This window comes from Fundulus heteroclitus, chromosome 11 (assembly GCF_011125445.2).
Source record: "Fundulus heteroclitus isolate FHET01 chromosome 11, MU-UCD_Fhet_4.1, whole genome shotgun sequence".
In the NCBI taxonomy this organism is placed as follows: Eukaryota; Metazoa; Chordata; class Actinopteri; order Cyprinodontiformes; family Fundulidae; genus Fundulus; species Fundulus heteroclitus.
The window spans coordinates 22,832,972-22,857,146 of NC_046371.1; the positions used below are offsets into that span (position 1 = coordinate 22,832,972).

A 24,175-nucleotide genomic window follows, 5' to 3' on the forward strand; every position below is an offset into this window, starting at 1 on the left:
CCCATCCTATAGGGAGAAGTGGGCTGCCACTGTGCGGCGCCCAGGGAGCGCTCTGGGGCTAAGGGTCTTGCTCAAGGACCCAGAGTGGCAGTCTGTGGGATTTGAACCAGGGATGTTGCAGCAAAATACAATTTATTTTACCAGATGGACAAGAAAACAATTTTAAAAACAGCAACACTTGAATAAGATCAACAACATAGAAATGTGAAACTTGTCACTGAGTTGCCTATTTCCATTTTATTTTTTTTACTTTATAGACAAAAATCTGGGATTTATTGCATTTTAGAAATTTGTATAGCAAGACATAAAAGTGTGATTTTGACTGACAGCTACATGTTTTGTTTTTCCATCGTTCCACTGTTTAATAATAATAATACGGCAATACATTTTGGACAGACTTTGTGTCTTAATAGCTGGACATGATTCCCTGTTTATGGAATTTAAAAGTGGGCCATTATTGGATTCTATAAAGGCATATCTCAACTTATTCAGTGCCACCCTTGGTGTTGAAAGGGGAAGTTCATCAATTATGAAGAATTTAAATGAGTTGCCAGAGACGTGGATATAGGTGCAGCTCGTACGTGAACTTTATTTTTCTGTTTGAATGCAACAATTGTTATGAAGTGCATAACGTTAAATCTCATACATTTTACTCTGATAAATAAATACATTTGTATATAAAATATAAAAATAGGTTAAAGGACAAGGGTTATAGTATGCAACAACTATTCAACTTCAGATTTAAAATTTCTTAGAAATCATTTAAATGCATATAACATGGGAGATGGACAATACATAAATATTCTCCGATAATTTACACCATAAACATTTTCAATAACGAGTGCGTCAAAAGGCTGTCTTTGCAGATCAGAAACTTCGCCGGCTCCTCAGCTCTCTGTTCATCTCGTTGAGAACCACATCCGTCCTCTGTTCTTCAGCTGTGATTATTCTGTCTTCAATTGGATTTCCTGCAGTGTACCACATTATAGCTTAGCATATTCTGTAACTAAATCACAGCTATTGAACATATGCAGTGCCATCCACAATTATTGGCACCCATGGTAAAGGTGTGCAGAAGGCTTTAAATTCATTAAGCCAGCAGTGTCGATTTCTTCAGTGAATCATTCCTTGCAAGCAAAGCTGGAAGCACAGCGTCCTATCCATGGATGTTCAACACCTAACATAGATTATGTTGGAAGCACTTTGCTGCCATCTAATGGTCTGAGTTCTGTTCAAATTAAGGAATACCATCCACACATCCATCCATTGGCTATACCCGCTTGCCCTTGGGTCGCAGGGTAAAGCTGGTTCCTATCCATTGGGCAAGAGGTGGCTACACCCTAGAGAGGACGTTAGTCCGTCACATGGCAAAAATAAATACAGACGCTCATACCTATGGGTCATTTAGAGTAACCAATGGATCTAACAGGTTTTTTTTGGACTGTAGGAGGAAGCCGGAGTACCCAGAGAGAACATCAAGGATCCTCTGGCTGCAAGGCAAGCGTTCTACCAACTGTGCCACTGTGTACCCCATATTCAAATTAGATTCCTAAATTTATTTCTATTTTATGGCAGCATCCAAAAAATATATTTAACTTAGTCTGCCAGCGAGCAAGAATACAGTTTGTGTAACAAAATAAATACATTTGTATATTAATTTGAGTACCAAAAAGATTTAATAACCATTATAAACTGTCTTTTTGCCCGTTCATAACAGGTATAATTGTGTGGAGTCACAAACAAGCCAAACTGGAAATGTGAGTCTTGATCAGATAAGACTAGTGCCATGTCTGTTGGCAACAAATGTTTCAGGTGAGGGCAGCATGAAAGAAAAGATTCATTTGTTGAACAGCACCTCATGTTGGCTACAGTGTTGGATCTGTAATGCTGTGGGCCTCTTATCCGAAAACCCTGGGAACCTCAGTAGAGTTCATGGCTGTTTATAAAATACCAAATTTGAAATAAAACTGGTAGACTGTCAGAAAATGGGTAAAATTGGTCAGGGACGTTATCAGTAGGTTGATGATTGGTAACAATATGACCAATAAATAAAGAAATGCTGCAGCAGACACAAGATAAACAGTTTACTGATAGTAGTGCTAATAACTGGTAAACATGATTCCATGAAAAAATATATTTCTGAAAGCAAGACCTTTTTCCTACTGAATAACTGAACTGAAGTTAAAATAAACGTATCTCATTGTAAAGCAATTCCAACTTTGAGTATTAATAAAGTAACCTGTGCCTGATTATTATTATTTTTTATTTTGAGTGTGAGATTATGCTGCTGCGATTATCACATTTATTTTCTAGGTTTTTGCCACATCCTTACCGGGGTTGCCAATAAATGAGGAGGCGGGTGTATTAAAGGTACGGGTCAGCCATCCCTTATTGTAGAATAAAACATAAGTGTTTGGGGAGTGACGTCCTCACTTACCAATGCCACTTAACTCTCGTGTAGGTGTCGCAAGAAAAGAGGAGCTGGATGGATGGCGGCCTTGTGAGGATGTAAAGGAGGTCAGTGGAGACTTCTTTGTGTTTTTCTGTGTTGCAGTGCGACTCCAATCTAACAAAAATGAAGGAAAAAAGGAAAATGCAATTAACGTAATTAAAATAAATGTTTTAATGTTATTATTTTTTTGACAGAATGCACTGAAAGCTAGTTTGTGAATTTGACGTACAGGCACACATTTTTATCCAGACGTACCTGAGTTTTCTGGGAGTCTCAGTCTGCCGCAGCACAGGTATATCCTCCACTGCCTTCGGACGGTTTCTTTTACCGCACAGTGGAAAATAAATATGAAGAAACCTACAAAATACAAGCAGAAACCGTGGGGATCAGAGCAGATTAAAACATTCTGATCAGGAAACGGGGAAAGGCAGAGGTTTCAACAGCTCACCTTGTAGGGAGTTAAAGATGGCAAAGAGGTACATAAAGGGCAGATTAACAGGCCCCCAGGCAAAAAAGGCAAACCCCCACGTGAGGCCTAGGAGGAGAGTGATCCCGATCATGCTGCGTACATTCTGTGAGGTGCTTCGGTGCCTGTTGTTGTGAGGGTTCTGTTTTTTTATCTTATGCCACTGGACTAAAACTACAATGAACATGATGAAGTTGAAGACGAACATCACACAGAAGTACGCCACAACTGCCACGTAGAAGGCGATGTCATTTTTTATCCAGCAGCTGCAAGACAACGAGGAGGGAGAGTGAATAAGAAAGTTATTATTGGGTTTATTTAACATATAAGTTCAATCACAGATATATATATATGAATAGATGGATAGATAATGTCTGTGTGGTCTTTACCAGGTTCTAACATTACTTAAATCTAATGCAACGAGTACAGAAATTACAGATTAAGCCAAATTGGAAAAAAATCATCTCTATAAAAGCTCTGGAGCATGGACGTTTTTAACATGACCCCAGAAGGAAGAATAAAAGCAACGTCTGCAGGGTAGCAGTTGCAGTGACCATTAATCTGGTAATGATTATATCCTTCGAAACTGAGAAAGATTATTCAGTGTAAAATCTTAAACTACCACGAAGAGTCAATGACCCAGTCAGAATCTGCAATATTCAGTGACATTGCAAAAACAGAGAAGACCTGCCTCTCAGGCTCTACAAGCTTCAGTTAGCATGTTAAACGTTGCAAATCTTGGCACAAACAGACTGAACTAATGTATAACATCCAGACATCAGCGAGCAGGAGGCAATGAAAACCTCGGATTCTTTGCCAATTTGTCATAGACTGTCATCCAATTGGCTTTATTTCAAGATGATTGTGAACAGCTGAACCAAATCCATTGCTGTAATGGTCCAGGTCTCAGCCAGGCTGAACTCTCTTAATGAACTTAAATTCTTCCATTAAGATGTGGCTTTTGGTTTTACTTGTATTACACAAATGATGGGATAAAATTTAATGAAAATGAAAATTGTACTCTTGATGTTGAATTTGATTGATTGTAAAACCTGTTTGAGACCAGAGGATTTTTATTTATAATGTCCTGACACATACTAAAGCCTAGACTTGAAATACGGTGTACTTCCTTATCCATTAATTGTAATTGTGAGTAAACCTAATTTCAGCTTACTGAACTTACAACTCATCACTAGTGCCGTCTGGAAACCTTCCATAGGACACGAGGCCGTAGTTGTCCTTGTCAATCGCGATCACAATAATGACCACTATCATTGGGACTCCCCAGCCCACCAATGAGAACTTCAGCATGTAGTGAGATAGGTTGTCCGTGAAGACTTTCACGAGCGCGTAGTACATGTGGACGCCCTCGAGCCCCATCCAGGTGAAGGAAACCAGTAGGAAGTAGTGAAGGAACCAGGCTGTGGAAATGCAGAGGCCCACAGCTTGTGGGTAGAGAGCCAGCCAAGCGTCCACCAGGAAGACCAGGTTGAGGAGCAGAAGAGCCACGCAAAGCTGGATCAGAATTTTGGATGGGGTGTCTTTACGCAGCTTTCTGTTGGGGTGAAAGGACTTATTTCAGTTTCAATTCAGTTCACAGCACATCGTCTCAAGGCATTTTCTGAAAACGAAAAAAGTCAGTTAATCCAAATCATACAGATTTCAGGTCAAATACATCAATTCCAATTGATCGAAATGATCAAACAATGCAGTCAAGTTCAGTTCATTATTCAAATGGGTTAAAAAGTTTTACATCAAAGAAAATTGAGCAGATTGGATCAAGTTATTGACTTGCAGCATTTACTCCTCCTGGATGAGCATATAACCACACTGGACAGTTGCTCACACTGTATTGTTAACTTTCCAGCAATCCCTCATACTGAGCATGCATGTAGTAACAGTGGAGAGGAAAACTCCTCTTTAACAGGAAGAAACCTCCGGCAGAACCAGGCTCTGAGTGAACAGCCTTCTGCCACTGACTGGGGGCTTGACAAGACGGAGCATTCACAAAGAAACAACACAGAAGCTCTGATCCAGGAGTACTTTCTATGTGAAAGAAAAGTAAAATGGCAATGGCAGTAGCAGCTCCTTTGGTGGCTTCATCTAGGAGAATAGCACAGCTAAGCAGATAAGCTCTGGGCAGGTTTTCAAGTCTTAAGAATGTAAGAAAGAACATTATTTCAGCTCCAGTAAAAGCTCAGGCAAATGCTAAGTCTAGGAAAGAGACAGGGTTGCACACTGAAAGACACGGAAAAAGTTGATAATTTAGACATCAATCACTAATACATGAGTTGTTAAAAGCTGTTTTATATACTCGAGTTCTTAAACCTTTTTAATTTTTTTCCAAATTAAAAACATGTCAAAAACCTTTTAGGACTTTACTAAAATTTACATGAAAGACCAAGGAGCACATGAAGTTGAAGGAAGTTGATAGATTACAAATAAAAATTGTTGTTAACATTTATTTAGTCTCTTTTACTCTGTGGTTTGAAAAGCCAGATCATTTCTAAACTAAAAACTCTGTCAAATACTTCTACTAACCCGTAACGTGTGTTAAACGAAGAACACAATTGTATTTAACTCACCCAAATACCAAGTAAGTGAGGAGAGTGATGGACAGGAAGATGGCAGATAGTCCACAACCGATATATGTGATGAAGGTGAGGATGGTGGCCTGAACACGGCTTATGATGGGCTCTCTGGAGAGGTCCTTCAACAAAGAGAAAACAAACAGAAGAAATTAGAATGACCTTTATGTCAGCTGTTATTATTAGACACGTAGAGGTGAGCAACAGGTAATGGAGCTCTTACAAGCAAGATGGCAAAACTGGTTAAATGGTTGCAGGCACAAACTGTCTCATCGTCTGTCGTGTTTTTGACAAAGCAGCCGTTCGAGCTCCAGCCACCAGAACCATCTGCAGGAAGAACAACAGTTTAAGAAACACTCGTTTTTCTAAATTGTATCTGTTTACATTTATTAAAATTCATGTACGTTTCTTTATCTTACTGTTGATTGTAAAGTCCCAGAAAACACACACTGCCACAAAATTAGCCTGCAGGTTGAGAAAAGGACAAATGTTTCGAGTAGTTTCCAGATGAACATTGTCTAGCTTAAGTCTGAAACGAATAGTCAGCAGTTGTTCCAATCACAGTTTGTCTTTTAAATGAGCTCAGTCTGATCTGCGCTAAATATTGAACATTTCTCGTTAGACTTACCGGAACAGGTTCTGTGTTTCTCAGGCGAATGACAACACTGTCTTGCAGTCCTTTGATTGACAGGTTAGCCACGCTTGCCCCCAAGATCCCACTGTTAAGTCTGCGTTTTCCCAACAAATCATCCTGTGTTTTCATCCAGAGATACAATAAATAGTTTTTTGTAAAACAATATGCAGAAGCTATTTCTATTTTAATGTTTTCCGTCATTGAAAATAGTTTTCTGTCCGTTATGTTATATATTTTTTAAACAATGCCGGTTGACTGACCTTGAAGACTGTGCTCTTCTGGTAGAAATTGAACTGGACTCTGGAGACCAGCTGCCTTTCCTCAGTGGTTAGATCTTGAGTCAGAGATGAGGGCAGAGTTATGGAGCCCTGAGCGTTGGATGAGTCTTTTAACACACTTCTTTTCAACCTTGGATTTCCGCGAACCTGCATCACATACCAGGACATACAGCGTGAGCAAAAGACCTCTCGCAAACATATCCTTTTTCCTAGCTTAGCAGTGCTATAACCATATATATGACACCTAAAAAGCTTAAATTTCATGTGAAAAATCTTACAGCAGAAGAAAAAAAAAGTCAGTTTTGCCAAAAGTACAGTTGTTTTGTATGTTTTGTCAAACTTTCAGTCAGAACAAAGCTTTTTAATACAGTCATGAGAGAGAAATATGCCTTTATGTAAGGAAAAGCAGCCTCACCAGCACATTACTTGGATCTAAGATGGAAAAAACTGTCTCCTGGAAGTTGTTGCCGTCTGCTGGTTTCACAGAGACGGCCAGAGAAGGGTGCAGCAGGTTCTCGGCGGTGTCTTCAATGACCAACTTCAATCCTACTGTGTCAACAATCCCTATAATCCTGAAGGAACACGGATAAGAGGTTGGTGTCAAAATGATTTTTGATCTATTAATCTAGATAAAGTCTGAAGCATTCTATATAAAAAAAGTTTTACAACTGAAAAAATTTAAATGTTTTGTATACTGTTGAAGCAAATTATTTACATACACTGTATAAAAAGACACATAACCATTAAATAATCCTAAACCTTTCCTGTTAAGGTCTGTTAGGATTACCAAAATATTTCAATTTGCTAAAGACCAAAATGACAAGAAAGAAATTTCTAACTGTCTACAAATTCAAAAGTTTATATTTATTTTCTTTTGACCTGGGTCGACCATTTTTGGGTATCCTTTCACAAGCTTCTCACAATAGGTAATCGTAATTTTGGCCCATTCCTCCTGACAGGACAGGTGTCACTGAGTCAAGTTGCCTTGATTGCACACACCTTTTCAGCTCTGACCAAAACGTTTGCAACACTAAAACACTGGCTCTGTTGTCCTTAAACTACTTTGTAACGACCTAGAGTTGTTGTCCATTTAGTAGACCCATTTATGTCTGAGTTTTAACTTTCAGGCTGAAGTCTTGAGATGTTGTTTCTATAATTCCACTAAATGTAATTTAAGGCATTTTATGTTGCCTTGAAGTAATGGCTTTGTCCTTGGTTTCAGTGTAACTCTCCTGGCTGCTTTAGTGACCATCTTAAGGAGGTCTTTTGTTTTTGTTCTGGAGCTTAATTCACATTAGAGCAAGGTCATCTCATGGACCCAGAGCCACTATCCTTTCTGAACTATATCTAACTAGTTGTTAAAGTATAATGCTTTGCCATTCCTTTGAACAGATAAAAGTGCCACATTTAGGCGTCTGCAAGTTGTACCCAAGGATGAACCAGACTTGTTGAACTCCACAGTTTTCTTTTTGAGCTGATTTTCCCACATTGTTACACAGGGAAGCAGTGTGTTTGTAGTGTTGCCTTAAAATACATCTACAGGTGTGGTACAATAATGAATCAAATGTTGTGAATTAACCGAATCAGAAGCTTACAAAACCACCATCCTTCATACTTTCCAAAAAAGAAAGCACAATCTTGTGTGTAGTGTGTGCAAACTTCTGACTTTGAAGAAAATAATAAAAACTCTCTAAAATAACCATCGTACATGATTCTGCCATTTAGCAAATAATAAGGACGTGCCATAGCAAACTTCAACAATAAACATAGTGAAGTTCATATACACATAAACCTACTGTATAGATCACTAAGTACTTTGCCTGGCCTAGTTTGTTGGGATACTGTCAAACCTCAGAGTTAGATGTTTCTTTCAGTGTTGATAAGGTGATTGGAAAAGTTAAATGAATTTAAGTAACCTGTCGGAGGAACTTGACAGCTTCTCAGCTGAAGCACCCAGAAGATTGCTGACAATGTTGACAGAGATGTCTCCCAGCTCCTTGCTGACATTTGGGCCTGACAAAAGCTTCTCCAGCTGTGAAACCAGCTGATCTATCTGAGCCGCGGTCAGATTTGACACATCTTGAGTCCGTGCAAGCAGTTCTCTGGCTTGGCTTTCAGCTGCAGTAAATCAAACACAAGAGAGGTTACCTTATGGAAAAGGCCACATGTATAGTATAGAGTATTCTTAGTATACAAGTATACTAAGAAATTAGCAAACACAGAAACAAGTTTTGCTGAAGTACAAAGTAGGGGTTTGTTAATCATAAAGTCCCAACCCTACTTATTCCACACAGCAGTTTTGGTGTACCAAAACCAACAACAACTCAAGTCAGCATATGAACATCGCATCTTCACTTCCACTGAAGTACTGAGGCAGCAGCTTCATACTATGATTTTTTTTTTTTATCTTTTTCATTAGCGATGCCATTTTGACATCAGAATGGAAAAACATGAGGCCATGATCCTGAAAATGTGGTTTTCCCTCCTTGGGTTGGGGGGGCAGTCTCTGCCTTGAGTGGTGGAGATTGTTGTCTTGTTCACAAGTTCACGAGGCAGGATGGAATATGAGATGGACAGACAGATTGAGCTTCGTCTGTAGTAATGTGTGCGCTGCTCCGACCGCTGGCGGTGAAAAGAGCTGAGCCAAAAAGTGAAGCTCTTGATTTACTGGGCTGTCTATGTTACAACCCTCTCCTATCGTCATGAGGTATGGTTCATGACCGAAAGATCCTGGATAGAAACGGCTGAAATGGGCTTCCTTCGGAGGGTGCTCTTAAGGCTCAGCCTTAAGAGATTGGGTGAAGAGCTCTATCATCTACAGGGAGCTTGAATTAGAGCCACTGCATCTCCACATTACAAGGAGTCAGTGGAGGTGGTTTGGAAGATTTCTGGGCACATCCCACAAAGAGGAGACCCCAGGGAAGACCCAAAAGTCCTTAGAGGGAAATATCCTGTCTTGACTGGGAACTCCTTGGCTGAGTCAATGTAAAGAGCTTAACTCTTTACATTGGCTGAGTCAAATCTCAGATTTGGACCTTATCAAAAAATTGCTATGCACCAGCAAATATTTCAAACCCTATTTTTCTTTTGTTATTGAACCCTTTAGACCACTTAGTGTACAGCAGTTTCATTGAATTTTAAAATATATAAATTTGAACTGCAGATGCAACAAAACAGCAGAAAGAATTTGAGCACTTTTGAAAATAACTTTTAATATAAATACTACTACAACAGCTAGACAAAATAGTGATGTTACCACGCACCGGTTCCATTTGTCGCTGAGGTGGTCCCAGAACCTGATCCATTTGCAGTGGTTGTAGTTGTGTTTGATGATGGTTTTCCTCCAGCACCAGATGTGGTCAGAGAATGTGTTGTGTTCTCTTGTGTTTTGGGGGTTGTTGTTGGTGTCAAGGTGTTGTTGCTTGGTTGTACTGTTGGTTTCTCTGTTATGCTAACTGTCGCGTTTGGGCTAGTTGTTGTATTCAGGCTAGTCACATTTGGGCTAGTTGTTGTATTCAGGCTAGTCGCATTTGGGCTAGTTGTTGTATTCAGGCTAGTCGCATTTGGGCTAGTTGTTGTATTCAGGCTAGTCGCATTTGGGCTAGTTGTTGTATTCAGGCTAGTCGCATTTGGGCTAGTTGTTGTATTCAGGCTAGTCGCATTCGGGCTAGTTGTTGTATTCAGGCTAGTCGCATTTGGGCTAGCTGTTGCATTCAGGGTTGTCACATTTGGGCTAACTGTTGTATTCAGGGTTGTCACATTTGGGCTAGCTGTTGCATTCAGGGTTGTCACATTTGGGCTAGCTGTTGTATTCAGGGTTGTCACATTTGGGCTAGCTGTTGCATTCAGGGTTGTCACATTTGGGCTAACTGTTGCATTCAGGGTTGTCACATTTGGGCTAGCTGTTGCATTCAGGGTTGTCACATTTGGGCTAACTGTTGCATTCAGGGTTGTCACATTTGAGCTAGTTGTTGCATTCAGGGTGGTCACATTGGGACTAATTGTCACATTTGGGCTAACTGTTGTAGATAGAACATTGACATCACAGTGTTCCTTCAAATACACAAGCACGTTTTCATCATTTTTGCTGCAATGAAGAAAGATAACCAAAGGTAAACAATAACAGTAATATGGGGTTGGCAAGTTTGTAAGGCCTTAATTAATAAAGTAATATCATACGAACCATGTGAATTGGTTAGATTCCTCTGTTTCCATACAAACATTATCTGACTTTGAGTCATAGTCAATAGGCCTATATGCAAACTGGGAGTTCAGTGAGCTGGCATTCACTTCTATGCTTCCACAGATCGCTGCAACATAAAACAATAAATTGTTTCACACAAAGCCTTGCCAGTTTTGTTTAACATGGATCCATTTGTATCTAATTGATTCAGACACTCACCTGCTCTTCTCACTTGCCCATCATAATTGATGTTTTCTTCAGGTCGAAACACATCCACAACAGCTTCTGCCACTGAACAAATTGGGACTTCTCGAGCAAAGCCCAAAATCACTCGGCAGCTTTGACTTCAAATGTAAATAGGGAAAATTAATCAAGGATTTCTGTCAGGTTTCCAACGGTATACATCAGCAGATTCTTCTACATAAGCCAGTATAACACGAAAAAGCAAATTTACTTCAGTAATTCAATTCACTTTTAGAAATATTGGCTTTCTGAGAAGTACGTCCACAGAGTGTGCAGTTTTGGGACCTCCATTTATCCAAAATTACTGCATCAATGAAGTGTTGCATGGAGATGATTAGGATGTGAAATCAGCACCTAAGTAGACGTCATAGGGTCAAAGATCACTGAACATATGAGAAACCTTGATGGAACTTTAGATTCCATCTTGTACTGTACATTTTTGCAATCACATAAAATGTTATGCTGCGTTCACACCGAACATATTTTGAGCATCATGAATCTGGTCTACATGCAAAGACTATTATGGTGGATGTGCCTTTAGGAGCGTCGAAAGGTCCTCTAGCGCATTTCACCTGTCGGAAGTGGCATGTTTTGAGCGTACGAAGCTGCAGACGCTATAGTTGAACCTTTGCGCGTGGAGTGTTAACCAATCAGAGAGACTCCACTATGTGACGTAGTGGAGGATTTTTCAACAGGACGAAAGGACCAAGAAGTCAACTATGGAGGACAAACTCAACGTGGCTGTTTGTGCCCCCTCCTATTATCTCTGATCAGTCGGGCTATCACTACAGAGACAGTTAAGGACCTTGCCTTGAGGAGGATTAGTGAGGAAGATGGGATCTCGACTAAGTTAACAAAACTTTTAACATTGTAAATTTTTTCCCTGCATTTGAGGAAAAGAAAAGGTTAGCTCCTACCAGCGCGCATCAGACTTGTCGGTCCACATTTTGCTGTAGTTCTGCACAAGTGTCCAAGTAGAGGCATTGGACGCCTTTTTAACGCTCAAATCGCGTTCGGTCTGAATGAAGCGTTACAGAATTAGCCTAGTATTATATTGAAAGCATTTCTTGTCAAAACAAAACACAGAAAAACCAGGGCCAGCAGCTCAGGGCAAGATTCAGGAGTCCACATGCACTTCAAGAACAAAGGGCACTCCTTTGATGACAATAATGTCCAGATTTTGGACAGGGAGAACAGATGGTTTGAAAGAGGGGCAAAAGAAGCCATCTTGGTCAAAAGAGAAAAGCCATCACTGAACAGAGGGGGATATTTGAGATTCCAACTCCCCAGTGTTTACAGCTTGGTCCACCAACACGTTCCAAAGAGATTACATCAGCATCTCGTCATGATTCAGCTGACCGAGTACTCCACTCACACCAAGCAATAGCTTGGTGAGCCACCAGAACTGACAAAGACTCCTGGTAAGGTATCGAAGCGTTTTCAGAAAGAACTGAACAAAAGTCTGGTTGCCTCTGATTAAAGCCTGTTTGCTCAATGTGCACAGGCACATTGTGATTAGCTGTGGGCCTTTGTCATATTAACAAAAATAAAAGCACAAAATGTATCAGTCTGTGCTAAATTAATCTATACATTATGAGTTTCACTTTTGGAATTGAATTACTGAAATAAAATCAAAATTTCCACACTTGTGATAAAATATTAACCTTATTGCATTAACTGGATAACTTACTTTGTTCCCATCATTTCACAGTCAACTCTGGCGCTCTGAAATGATACAAGAATATTTAAAATATGTACAAAAAAAGTAAATTGCACATTTTGTTGTATGGTTAGATACTCTTTTGTTGATATTTATTTACTATTATTCTTAAGTTCTAAAAAATTATACCTGGTATTTTTAGATGCTATGCTCTAACATATTAATGCCACAAATAACATTTTAAATTTAATAACAATTGAAGATTTGACAACTTAGGCGGTATTATTGAGCTTTGGCTGCTGCTTACCCTGTATTCAGACGCAATCATGGCAAATAATGGGCATGTAACACTGCAATGAAATATTAAAAACACATTTTATCTTTAATTGGTACCAGTATAATCTCTGTATTTAATTTTTGCATAACTGACAAAAATCGATACATACTTTATACCAGTGGTACAGTTTGGTGGTAGTGCCGACATAGAAATCTGTAAATATAAATAAATATTTCCGTCTGATAAAACAACTGTTTATAGCAAGAATGATTAATAAACAAGGTGTTAAAGGGAGGTTAAATAAAATAAATAAATAAATGAATATAAATAAAGGGAGATTACCAGAGATGAAACAAATGAAGAGTTCATTGTTGGATCTTTTAGTGAAATGGAAAAAGTGTAGTAGGCATCTGAAAGCAGAAACAAAAATAACATATCTAAATCTATTATTTTTTTAATTATTTGGATAATCATGAGGGATTCATTTGCTTGGGAAAATAATAACCAGATTTGTTGCAGTAGGAAGTGCAGTTGCAGGAATTCCCTGAAAAAGGAGAAGAAAAAAACATTAAAAATGTTAACACTGGGCTAAGATTTCACATTTTTTAATATTTTAGAATTAAGCTTTGGTTCTATCTACATATCTGTTGAAATTAAAAGCCGTATATTAAATAGTACTTCTAAAATGTGGTGTTAATTTGAATTTGGTGTGAAAGCCTCAAGGTTTTGAGGCCCTGTTAACGAACATATACTTTTTATGGTACTGAAACGCTGCTTTGTATATGTACTCAATAATTTTTGAATAAAATGATCATGTTTAATTATATAGCTGCAAATCAATGAGTCTGCCGCTGTTTCTGTTTTTCTGTTTTTGGTATTGTAATGTATGCAGCATATTTTCACATTCAGAGAAATTCTTCAATACAAATTCAGTTTATTTATATATATATATATATATATATATATATATATATATATATATATATATATATATATTCAATTAAATGTTATTTATGTAGTGACAATTCAAAACACATGTCATCTCAAACCACTTTACAAAGTCAAATCAATTCATACAGCTTGTATCTACCCAGTAGATTGCATCAAGTCTTGACAAGCAGCATTGACTCCTTCTTAAAGAGTATAGAGCCACAGGGACAGTTGTCTGCATTGATGATGGCTTTGCAACAATCCCTCATACTAAGTATGCATGAAGTGACAGTGAAGAGGAAAACTCCCTTTTAACAGGGAAGAAAACCTCCACCAGAACCAGGCTCAGTATGAACGGTCATCTGCCTCGACCGTCTGGGGGTTAGAGAAGACAGAGCAGAGACACAACAAGCACAGAAGCACAGGAAATAAGGAATCCTTTCTATGTTATATGGTAATGGCAGATGATCCCCCCCCTCCTAGATGATGTCACAGCATAACAGAACACCAGACCAGATTTACCTACTATGAAGAGGAAAATGACAGAGAGCAAAAGTTAAAAGTTGAAATGACAACAAGCAATGCAAATTGGAGAACAGTAGGAGAACTCAGCAGAGTGAGAAACTTTGACCCTGATGTCCTCCAGCAGCCTAAGCCTATAGCAGCATAACTGCAGAGCTTTTAGGAGATTTCAGCTTATTTGAATAAACCATTCAGAGCTCACCTGTATCACAGTCTGTTAGAGGACTTGGAATGACATATGTAGGTCCAGACTCCACGCTGGTAAAAGATAAACATCATATCATATTAGATAATAGATACTTAATTCCAGCTCTTTAGGGTATTTCCAAATAAAAATATTAATATTAACAGCAGAAAATGCTGTTGAAGATTAAGATACTAAAAACAAAGCTTTTCAAAGTAAGACAAACTTCCAGGAGGATAACTTATACACAACACTGAAAGCTGGAAGGGTATAATGGTATTCAAGGAGGTTAATGTAGTTTGTACACACAGTATAGTACATTTCTGTTTGTGTGTATGGGAAAAAAAATCCATACAGGTATACTGAGTTTTTTTCAAAGCTTCAGATTTAAATTTTGATATTGTCAACCAATGAAAAAACCCACAACACTTTATTAAACATACAACAAAATTAAGTTGCCCGGAAAGAGGGCTCAGAGCATCAAAAAGGAAAAACAAAAACAAGAGTAAAATATTTACATGTTCTTTAGAATAAAATAACATTTGTATGTAAAAACATGTTACCTAAATGTGAAAAACTGAAGGTTATTTTGTGCAAGTCAGTCATGCCTTTGAACTATTTGTTTTGCTTTTAATGCATTTCCATTTTCTAATAGTGCACGAGTATTACCATCAACTGTGGAGTTTGCATTGTTATGCTGTATTAGGTCTGCACACATTACTGTTGAAAACATGCTCAAACACTAAAATCCTTACCATGACGCACCCAGTGGACCACAATAAATGCAGCTGTTTGGCTCCTTTGAGTTACTATCGCACTCGTTTTGAAGCGGTTCTGTTGAGAGACACCAAGAGTCTATTACATATAAGAAGCTTTTGAGACTGGTAAAAAAGATAAAAAGAAAAAGAATACATTACTCACTCAGTTGATCTGCCCTGGTTCCCACCACATGAATATCAGACGATGTTTTACTAACTCCACAGAGTGTTTGAAGGATACAGCATGATGGTATTTTGCCACTCAGATGAAGCATGACAGTGCACTTGGTCTGACTGTAAGATATAATCAGTTTTATCAAAAACAAAAAAATGACATATGCAAGTCTCAAATATTTTAAAAGTATCTTTTATTTTACCCACTTTATTTCGGATTTTATGGAGCAGTTCACTTCCATTCCCTGTTAGAATACAAAACAGTCAGAGTTATTCAATACTTCAACCTACCGTGAAAACCCACTGATGCATGTAAGTATTAACTTACTTGAAAAAGCGACGTTGTGTCATTGCTAAAACAAAAAAGCAACAGTAAAATAAATAACGAGAGATATTGATGTAAGAATGGAAATAGTGCTACCCAATTCAAGAAGAAATGTGAATTTTGGATAACCTGTCATTTGTAATTACAATTTTTACACCAACACAGTACAACACAAACATAACCACTTTTAGGAAGAATAGAAACTTGATAAATTATTTTACACATTCACTTATGATTTAATTTTTCATACCAGCTTTGTCCCATACTGCCGCTGATTTGCTGGACTTCACGTTTCCTCCTTTTTGATGCTACAGTTGTTGTAGTGGTCATTGCACTGTTACTGTTTAGTGCTGTGGTTGTAGCAATTGGGGTTGGACTGTTGCTTTTTGATGTTGCAGTTGGTGCAGTGGTTGTTGCACTGTTACTGTTTAGTGCTGTAGTTGTAGCAATTGGGGTTGGACTGTTGCTTTTTGATGTTGCAGTTGGTGCAGTTGTTGTTGCACTGTTACTGTTTAGTGCTGTAGTTGTAGCAATTGGGGTTGGACTGTTGCTTTTTGATGTTGCAGTTGGTGCAGTTGTTGTTGCACTGTTACTGTTTAGTGCTGTAGTTGTAGCAATTGGGGTTGGACTGTTGCTTTTTGATGTTGCAGTTGGTGCAGTGGTTGTTGCACTGTTACTGTTTAGTGCTGTAGTTGTAACAACTGGGGTTGGACTGTTGCTTTTTGATGTTGCAGTTGGTGCAGTGGTTGTTGCACTGTTACTGTTTAGTGCTGTAGTTGTAGCAACTGGGATTGGACTGTTGCTTTTTGATGTTGCAGTTGGTGCAGTGGTTGTTGCACTGTTACTGTTTAGTGCTGTAGTTGTAGCAATTGGGGTTGGACTGTTGCTTTTTGATGCTGGAGTTGTTTCAGTGGTGGTTGGACTGTTGCTTGTTGAGATTGTAGTTGTAGCAACTGGGGTTGGACTGTTGCTGTTTGAAGTTGCAGTTGGTGCAGTGGTTGTTGCACTGCTACTGTTAAGTGCTGTGGTTGTAGCAACTGGGGTTGGACTGTTGCTTTTTGATGCTGGAGTTGTTTCAGTGGTGGTCGGACTGTTGCTTGTTGAGATTGTAGTCGTAGCTGTGGTTGAACTGTTGTTTATTAGTACTGCAGTTGTTGATGTTGTGTTGCCATCAAATCCTGTAGTTACATCAGCTGTAACTGTTGTGCTGTTGATTGTTTCCTTCGATGTTTTAGCTGTTGTTGGGTTGTCATTCAATGTTGTAGTATTAGCAGTTATAGTTGTGAAGTTACTATTTAACGTTGTTGCTCCTGTTGTTGTGTTGTTGTCATTTAACATTGATGGCACTGTCGTTGTGTTGTTGCCGTATAATGTTGTTGACGCTGTAGTTGTGTCATTACCATTTAACGCTGTTGCCATTGTTGTTGTGTTATTGCCATCTAACATTGTTGCCGCTGTCGTGTAGTTGCCATTTAATGTTGTTGTTGCTGTTGCTGTTGTTGTGTTTCCATTTATCGTTGTTGCCACTGTTGTTGTGTTGCTGCCATTTACCATTGTTTCCACTGTTGTTGTGTTATTGCCATCTAACATTGTTGCCGCTGTCGTGTAGTTGCCATTTAACGTTGTTGTTGCTGTTGTTGTGTTGTTGCCATTTGTTGTTGTGTTGCCATTTATCGTTGTTGCCGCTGTTGTTGTGTTGTTGCCATTTAATGTTGTTCCTGCTGTCATTGTGTCGTTGCCATTTAACACCGTTGGCACTGTTGTGTAGTTTCCGTTTAACGTTGTTGCAGCTGTTTTTGTGTTGTTTTCATTTATTGTTGTTGCAGCTGCTGTTGTCATGTTGCCAAATACCACTGCTGTTGCATTTGTAGTGTAAGATTCAGTTGTGCTTGAGTTATAAGTCTGTGGTGTTGTCATTTGTTGTGTCACATTTGAAGTTTGTGGCAATGGGAGTGCAGTCGTTGTTGTGCATGAAAACAAGCAATGTCCCAGCTCATTTCGGAAAACCTGGTCAAGCTGAGAAAAAAAATATAGATGATCACAGTTATTTACAGGATTTAGATGCCAAAGATTCAGTACTAATAAGATGATAATAGGTGTTCCTTACTCACCCAGTGTATAATTTCAGATTCATTTTTCTTCGGTCCGGTCACATTCACTGTGACCTCAAGGAAGTAAAACGCTACAATAAAAAGTAAAATATTATTTCGAATAAGAAGGTCAAAATCTACTTTGCAATTGCTCAGAAATATATACTGAAGGAGAAACATCCCTGGCCACTGGGAATAAGATGTTTTTCTACAAGTGAGATGCATCTGTCATCTATTTACCTGAGGTCTGTGGAGTGTTGGTAGTAGTTGAAATACTGGTAGCCGAAGCAGATGTTTGACTATCAGAAGCTTCAGTTGATTTGAAAAAGAAAAAGCTTTTAATATGCATGTTTTAATATAAGACTACAATCTCAAACATTGCTGCTGCAAAGATCAGCAGGTGAGTAATCTGTTGAGGAATCTGCTTCACAAGGTAATTTACTGTACATTACCTTATACTGTATGTTCATATTACAAGGATGTAATCTGATCACTTTCCGCCTTTATGTTTGTTTCTTTGTTTTATAGTTACAAGTAATACACCTGGGTCACCTTATTGTTACGGAGTTTAATTTACCTGTAGTCGTAGAAGGGAGAAAGGTAGATGAAGCACTGGAGCTTGGGACAACAGAAGTTTCACCTGTTGAAAAATTAAAAACAACTGTTCTCAGTTTACGATTGTTGTAATCTCAGTTTTCCACTCAGTCATTTGGGATTTTTGTTGGGTCCTTTAATTTTGGCCTATATTCTTAATTGTTTAATATGCTTCTTCAATATTTTCTATTTTTGCCATCATTCCGTTCAATCAGCATGTAAATATATAGGATAAGGAGATAAAAGATTACATATCTAAGGAATTTTAACTCTAAAAGTGACAGTGAGTCTAATAATTCCTGGTTTCCCTAATGTGCTGCTATTTTGTCCTATTTCTAGTTTTAGGTTGTACAAGCCTTAACGCTTTATTTTACCTGAAGTCTGTGCGAGTGTTGTAGGGGTGGTAATGCTGGATGGAGTAGTGGAGTTCAGTTGACCATTAGCTTGACCTGATTGGAGAAAAATTGTTACAGTAAGAAGTTTTATCTGTTGAGTTAGACTTGTTAAGGTTTTCAACGAGACATTCAGGCCTCACCAGATCAGTCATGTCAAAGCTTTGAAAAATACATCAATTATCGGAAAATATTATTAAATAGTTGCAGGTCAGGACTGAGATTTCTGTTCAAAAAAAGTTACACTACTTTGACTTTTGTTTGAAAAGTTGTTTTCTAGTTGTACCAGCTTCTTGCCCAGAGGTTTTGAAAAATACTTTAAGTGAGACTGTGATCAAAGTAGATAAACAGGTTACAGTACAAAAAGCAAAGGAATTTAAAGTATACGTAGGCACAGTGTGGAATGTAGCAATGGCGGTTCATAAGCTGCGGTTGATTAAAGGGTATGCCACTTTGTTTGCCAGTAATCTTTGTTCAGGTTTTTAGTCATACAGAGGATGATGTAAAACCTTACCTGCGAGGAGGATAATAAGTAGGTGTATCTTCAGCCACACTGCATATGTAACACAAAAACCAGGTTTCTTCACTCTGTAAAACAATTTCCAGTTAGTGCATACGCAATAGAAATTACTAATTAATGCTAAACAGTTGTACAAAACTCTCACCTCTTTTTTTATCATGCCTCATCACTACACCAAATTTCTTGGATAAAATCTCTGACAGGTTTATCTTTAATTTTAATCATTCTGTCTGATCTTTGCCACAGACACAGTACCATATCAGATACATCAGCAAAGTTAAGGCTATGAGGCTTGTGTAACAGAGCAAACACTCGGCCCTTCAAAAGTGCCAACAGAAACATTGTGGTATGACAGCAGGAACTTCTCAACCAAAGTATTTTTCAATGATCAGTATTGGAGATGCTTAACCAAACTCACTTCCTGATACCTGTTACCTGTTTACTGAATGGTGCATTGATTGAGATTTTATGGACTTAAAAAAAACAAAAACAAAAAATAAAATGAAGAAAGACTGCTTATTGCGTATGAGGCTCACAAATGTATTAGTGAACTGAATAGAAAAATTACTATTTATTTGTCTTTCAGCGGAGAAATTTAGTGTCAGCATTAAATTACAAATTCGTTTATTGAGCCACCAAATCTGGATCTGTCCTATCTACAGGTTTTTTCCCCCCAACTTTTACAAAGATGTTCACAGTACAAGAAAAAGCACTTTATTTGTTACTGCAGCTCATTGTCTGCCATGAGGCCAGCTCTGCATATTGTGCTGTAGGTGACAGCGGCACAGAAAGCAGCTGAAACACTCATGATTACCTTTTTTTTTTTTTTTTACCTGGAAAGCAAAATATTGGATTTATGATACTGAAGAACAACAATTTATGTATGGTGTGATCCCATACATTTGGAAACACACAAAAATTTCTGGATTGTGCAAACAGTCATGACCGGATAAAGATGATATAGAATCTGACTCTGAAAAATATGCTCCATTTTGGATGAGTCATGTCAAAATGGAGAGCTAACATGCTAGCATTAAGTGAGTCAGGTTTTATAGGCTGCTGGTCTCCTACGTACCCTTTCAGTTCTGCTTAAGAGTGTTCTATAGGACTGAGAATAAGTTTGCGATGGCCACTCCGAAACATCAACTTTGATGTCCTGAAGCCCATTTGTAACTAATTTGGCACCATGCATGGGCTTATGGTGGATTTGGAAGTTTTAACCTGCTTGCTGTTACCTTGAGATGTTGCTTCAACGTTTCCACATAGTTTTCTTTCCTCATGTTGGCATCTATTTTGTGAAATGACCCAGAGACTAACACTAGATGACTTGTAACCCCGTACTTCACAGTCAGGAATATTGTTCTCAGGATGCCACGCTTTACATCAGACCACAAGACAGTCTCCAGAAATTATGGTCTTTGGCTTTGAGTGCGTTTGCAAACTGTTTTGCTTTTTGGGTAATGGCTTCTTCCTGTCTGAGTGGCCATTCAGTATGGTACTCATTTCACTGTGGATTGTGCCAACATCTCTGCAAGGGATTTTGGTTTTGTACTGTGGGTGATTCACACCTTTCACACCAAAACACTTTCATCTCTGGGACACAGGAGCTATGTGCTTTCTGAAGTTCACGATTGCTGGGAATTCCTACAGTGTTTATACTTTTATTAGTTTGATTAGATGAATATGGCATCTTGAGGAATCTGGAAATTGTACCCAAGTATTAACTAGACTTTTGTAGGTCCCCTCTTCTCTTTCTGAGATGTTGACTGTTTTCTTTTGATTTTTCTATTATGCCACGCAAGAAAGCGATGTGTTTGAGGTACTGCTCTAAAATACATCCACAAGTAAGCCTCAAATAAACTTGAATGTTGTGAATTAACCCATCAAAACCGTGATATTATCGTCTTGGCTTTCCTAACCTGCTTTAAATCATAGCGATCTTTGTGTTTTTTAACTTCTGATTTTGAACAAAACTCGATAAAAAAAATCTCTCATTATTTCAACATTCTTCAATTTGAAATTATTTTGGTCATCTTAACCTAAAACAGAAAAAGGTTTTATCTAATTTAATTTCAGTGTTTTTTTTTTTTTTTTTTGGGGGGGGGGGGGATGGTTATGTGTTGTTAATACAGTACATTTATGGTTTCAGCTGTTTAAATCAAATCAGGTAATCTTTTATGTGTGGGTATAGAAGGTTTACATTTGTGCAGAAAATAGTGGGTATTTATGCTACATTGTACACACACTTGATACAAACTGTTTAGGTCATTAATTTAAAAAGATGTCCATGTCATTTCTATCGTTATTAGAGAATTTTACCACAATGTTTACATTTAAATAGCACTTCATGACTAATTTTTTACCATAACGTTGGCCGGTATTATTTTTACCATATTAACTACATTTTGTACTTCAACAACCTTTACTTTTTCGCTAAATAACAAGCATAATAAAACTCAGTTAAATTACTCATATGTATTCTAACCTTTAAAAAGAGTAGCAAATTAGTTATCAAATAGTATTTGCTGAATGTCTAAAGAAAATCTCAATTTGTACTTTAAAAATAAATTGCTGTTATTTTCCTAATTTGGAAACTATTTGCACAACTTCCACTTTAAAAAAAAAAAAAGCTCTTTTGGTGTTCTTTTAGATTAAACAGTTCTCTCACATAAATCTCGTACATTTTTCTTTACCAACTTACGTACATTAAGATACCAGCCAATATTTTGGATTTGTGTCGGGGACCAAACACTAAAGACAAAACTCACCCTGACATTGCCTGTAAATCAGTAATGATAGGCAAACAGAGTTATTGTATGTTATATTGTGTAGAAGTTTCCATTACTGAGTTTATTTGCTAGGGCCAGATGCTTCGAGAGGAAGCTGCAAGGCTGCATTGTTGTTGTGCAGTGAACTAAGTAAAGACAGCATGAAATCTGATGCCACTATTTGATGTGTAGTTCTATTGCATACAATCAGATCGTCCTGAGTATTAAAAAGGAGAAATTCCCTTTATCCAACCAAACAATAACAATAATAACAATGTCATGGTAGAGTCCACAAATAAATAACAAACACATTATATGTGAGATAAAATGTAGATTATTCCGTTTTAGAGGATAGAACTTTGTTAAACCCAGTAAACACACGCATGAATGTTTCTCTCAGACTGCACACAAGGTTTTCATTCCTCAGAACTGAGTTTGAATTTATGATTTTCTCCTAGAATAATGATGCCCCTTTGGGGTAAAAGCAAACATTTGAGACATCGTTTTTCATTTTGTGATGATGGTTCAGAGTCTCAGAAATCCAGAACTAATCTGGCTTTAACTGGAATTAACTTTTTAAGTCAATTCTTGAAATATTGGCTGTTTTGAATCACTGCTGGGGTTATATAAAAATCTTTTAATATGACATCAAGTCTTTATGGGTTCAGCACAGTTTGTGTTGAGCTGGCTAGTAACTTCTTTTAAAAATGTATTGATTTATGTTAAACTATATGCTTGTTTTGAATAAAATTACCCACAAAATTATAGAAAATGCAAAAAGATGTGTTTGAAGGCTAACTTTATGATTATGAAACCATGAAGTTGACAATTTTACACTTATTTCTGTAGTTCACAATCTTTTTTTTTTTCCTTTTTTTTTTAAAGTGAGCTGGTTCTGATCACAAAAAGAGCACCACACCACCACCAGAACTTTTACCTGATTGAAGCTCCCAAATTGCGCCGGCATAGAAATCTGCCCGAATAAACCGATGGAGCTCCCATGACTTCTTCATTTCCATGGATCATAACTTCCCACAGCAGAATCCAGAGAAAGCTAAACCACAAACCAGACCACGGACATTTTCCTGGCTGAAACAAAGCTGACTGCGGCTACCGGCTGTGTTTTCCTTTACTGTGATCTTCTCAGGCGGAATCCAGGCACTCCCTCGAAACGTCAGCCTCAGCAATTGGACGTCAGCCGCATTCGTCTGAGCTCAAGCATGTGTCACTCAACAATAGAGCAAGTATTAAAAGGAGCCTTCTTGTTTGTGCGACATATCGTACAGCTCTGATTGTTCTCTCTCTCTCAAAAATATGTCTTGTACACTAACAGGTTTCCTGGAGGTTTTTTTTTTTTTTTTTGGAAGGTAAGAGACATGTGTTTCTATTTTTGTTTGGCATTTAAGGTGTGCCTCAGGGTGTGTCCTCACCTTCTCACTGTTCTCTTTGATAGGCATGAAACAAAGAGTTTCCCCGGCAACAATACAGACCTTATAGGCGCCTGGGATTGAGACATTTAGAAGATGTTGGAACAACCGGCATGCTGTGAATGATGGGGGGGGTTGTCACTGCAAAATTATCCCTTACATGTAATTCTTTCATTGTTGTGGCTCATAGAGCTGTATTTAAACGGGCTAACACATTATTAAACAAAGCAGCATGAAGCGCGGGTTGCTGGGGCAAAGGTAAAGGGTGTGCTCCATGAGTGACTTAACTTGGATACTGGATTTCAGTTTGATACCAACTATAACTATAAAATAATTAAACTGGGCATATACAATGGTGTACAGAAATCATGTTGTGGTTTCTTTTACAAATACAACAGATGAAAGGTGAAGGCAATTCTATTTTTTTTTTTATGGGTGACATGGGGGCGGTGGTGTACCGTAAAAAGAAAACGGATCAATTATTCTGTTGCAAGATTCGTGTTGAACTGATCCAAAATCAGGTGTTTTTCAGAGGCAGCCCGGGTCGAGGGGTTACAGCCGTCCTCTCATTTACATTGAGCATGAATTGTCAGGTTCACGGTTGTGAGATTAGATGTTGATCACGACTTAAAGAGCGAGTTTCTGATGCAAGTGACTGAAATTATGCTCCTCTGTGAGATGACTGGGTTCAGAGATAGGGTGCAGAGGTC

The 24,175-nt window shown here is 38.1% G+C and overlaps 1 protein-coding gene across 1 annotated transcript; it reads right to left on the reverse strand.

The window, feature by feature from the left end:
• Positions 1–563: 563 nt before the first annotated feature.
• LOC105919796 (uncharacterized threonine-rich GPI-anchored glycoprotein PJ4664.02) lies at positions 564–17,300 on the reverse strand. The gene is made up of 26 exons (XM_036143160.1): positions 15,925–17,300; positions 15,678–15,702; positions 15,557–15,594; positions 15,339–15,469; positions 15,173–15,251; positions 14,436–14,491; positions 13,287–13,325; positions 13,124–13,191; positions 12,951–12,994; positions 12,812–12,854; positions 12,535–12,569; positions 10,821–10,945; positions 10,602–10,728; positions 9,682–10,505; positions 8,335–8,536; positions 6,834–6,990; positions 6,401–6,565; positions 6,135–6,257; positions 5,926–5,971; positions 5,730–5,833; positions 5,504–5,628; positions 4,102–4,473; positions 2,901–3,184; positions 2,708–2,809; positions 2,438–2,566; positions 564–968 (listed from the first exon to the last, which is right to left on the reverse strand). The coding sequence occupies exons 1-26, from the start codon at positions 17,262–17,264 to the stop codon at positions 868–870; spliced, it is 4,884 nt and encodes a 1,627-aa protein (XP_035999053.1). The 5' UTR covers positions 17,265–17,300; the 3' UTR covers positions 564–867.
• Positions 17,301–24,175: the final 6,875 nt, after the last annotated feature.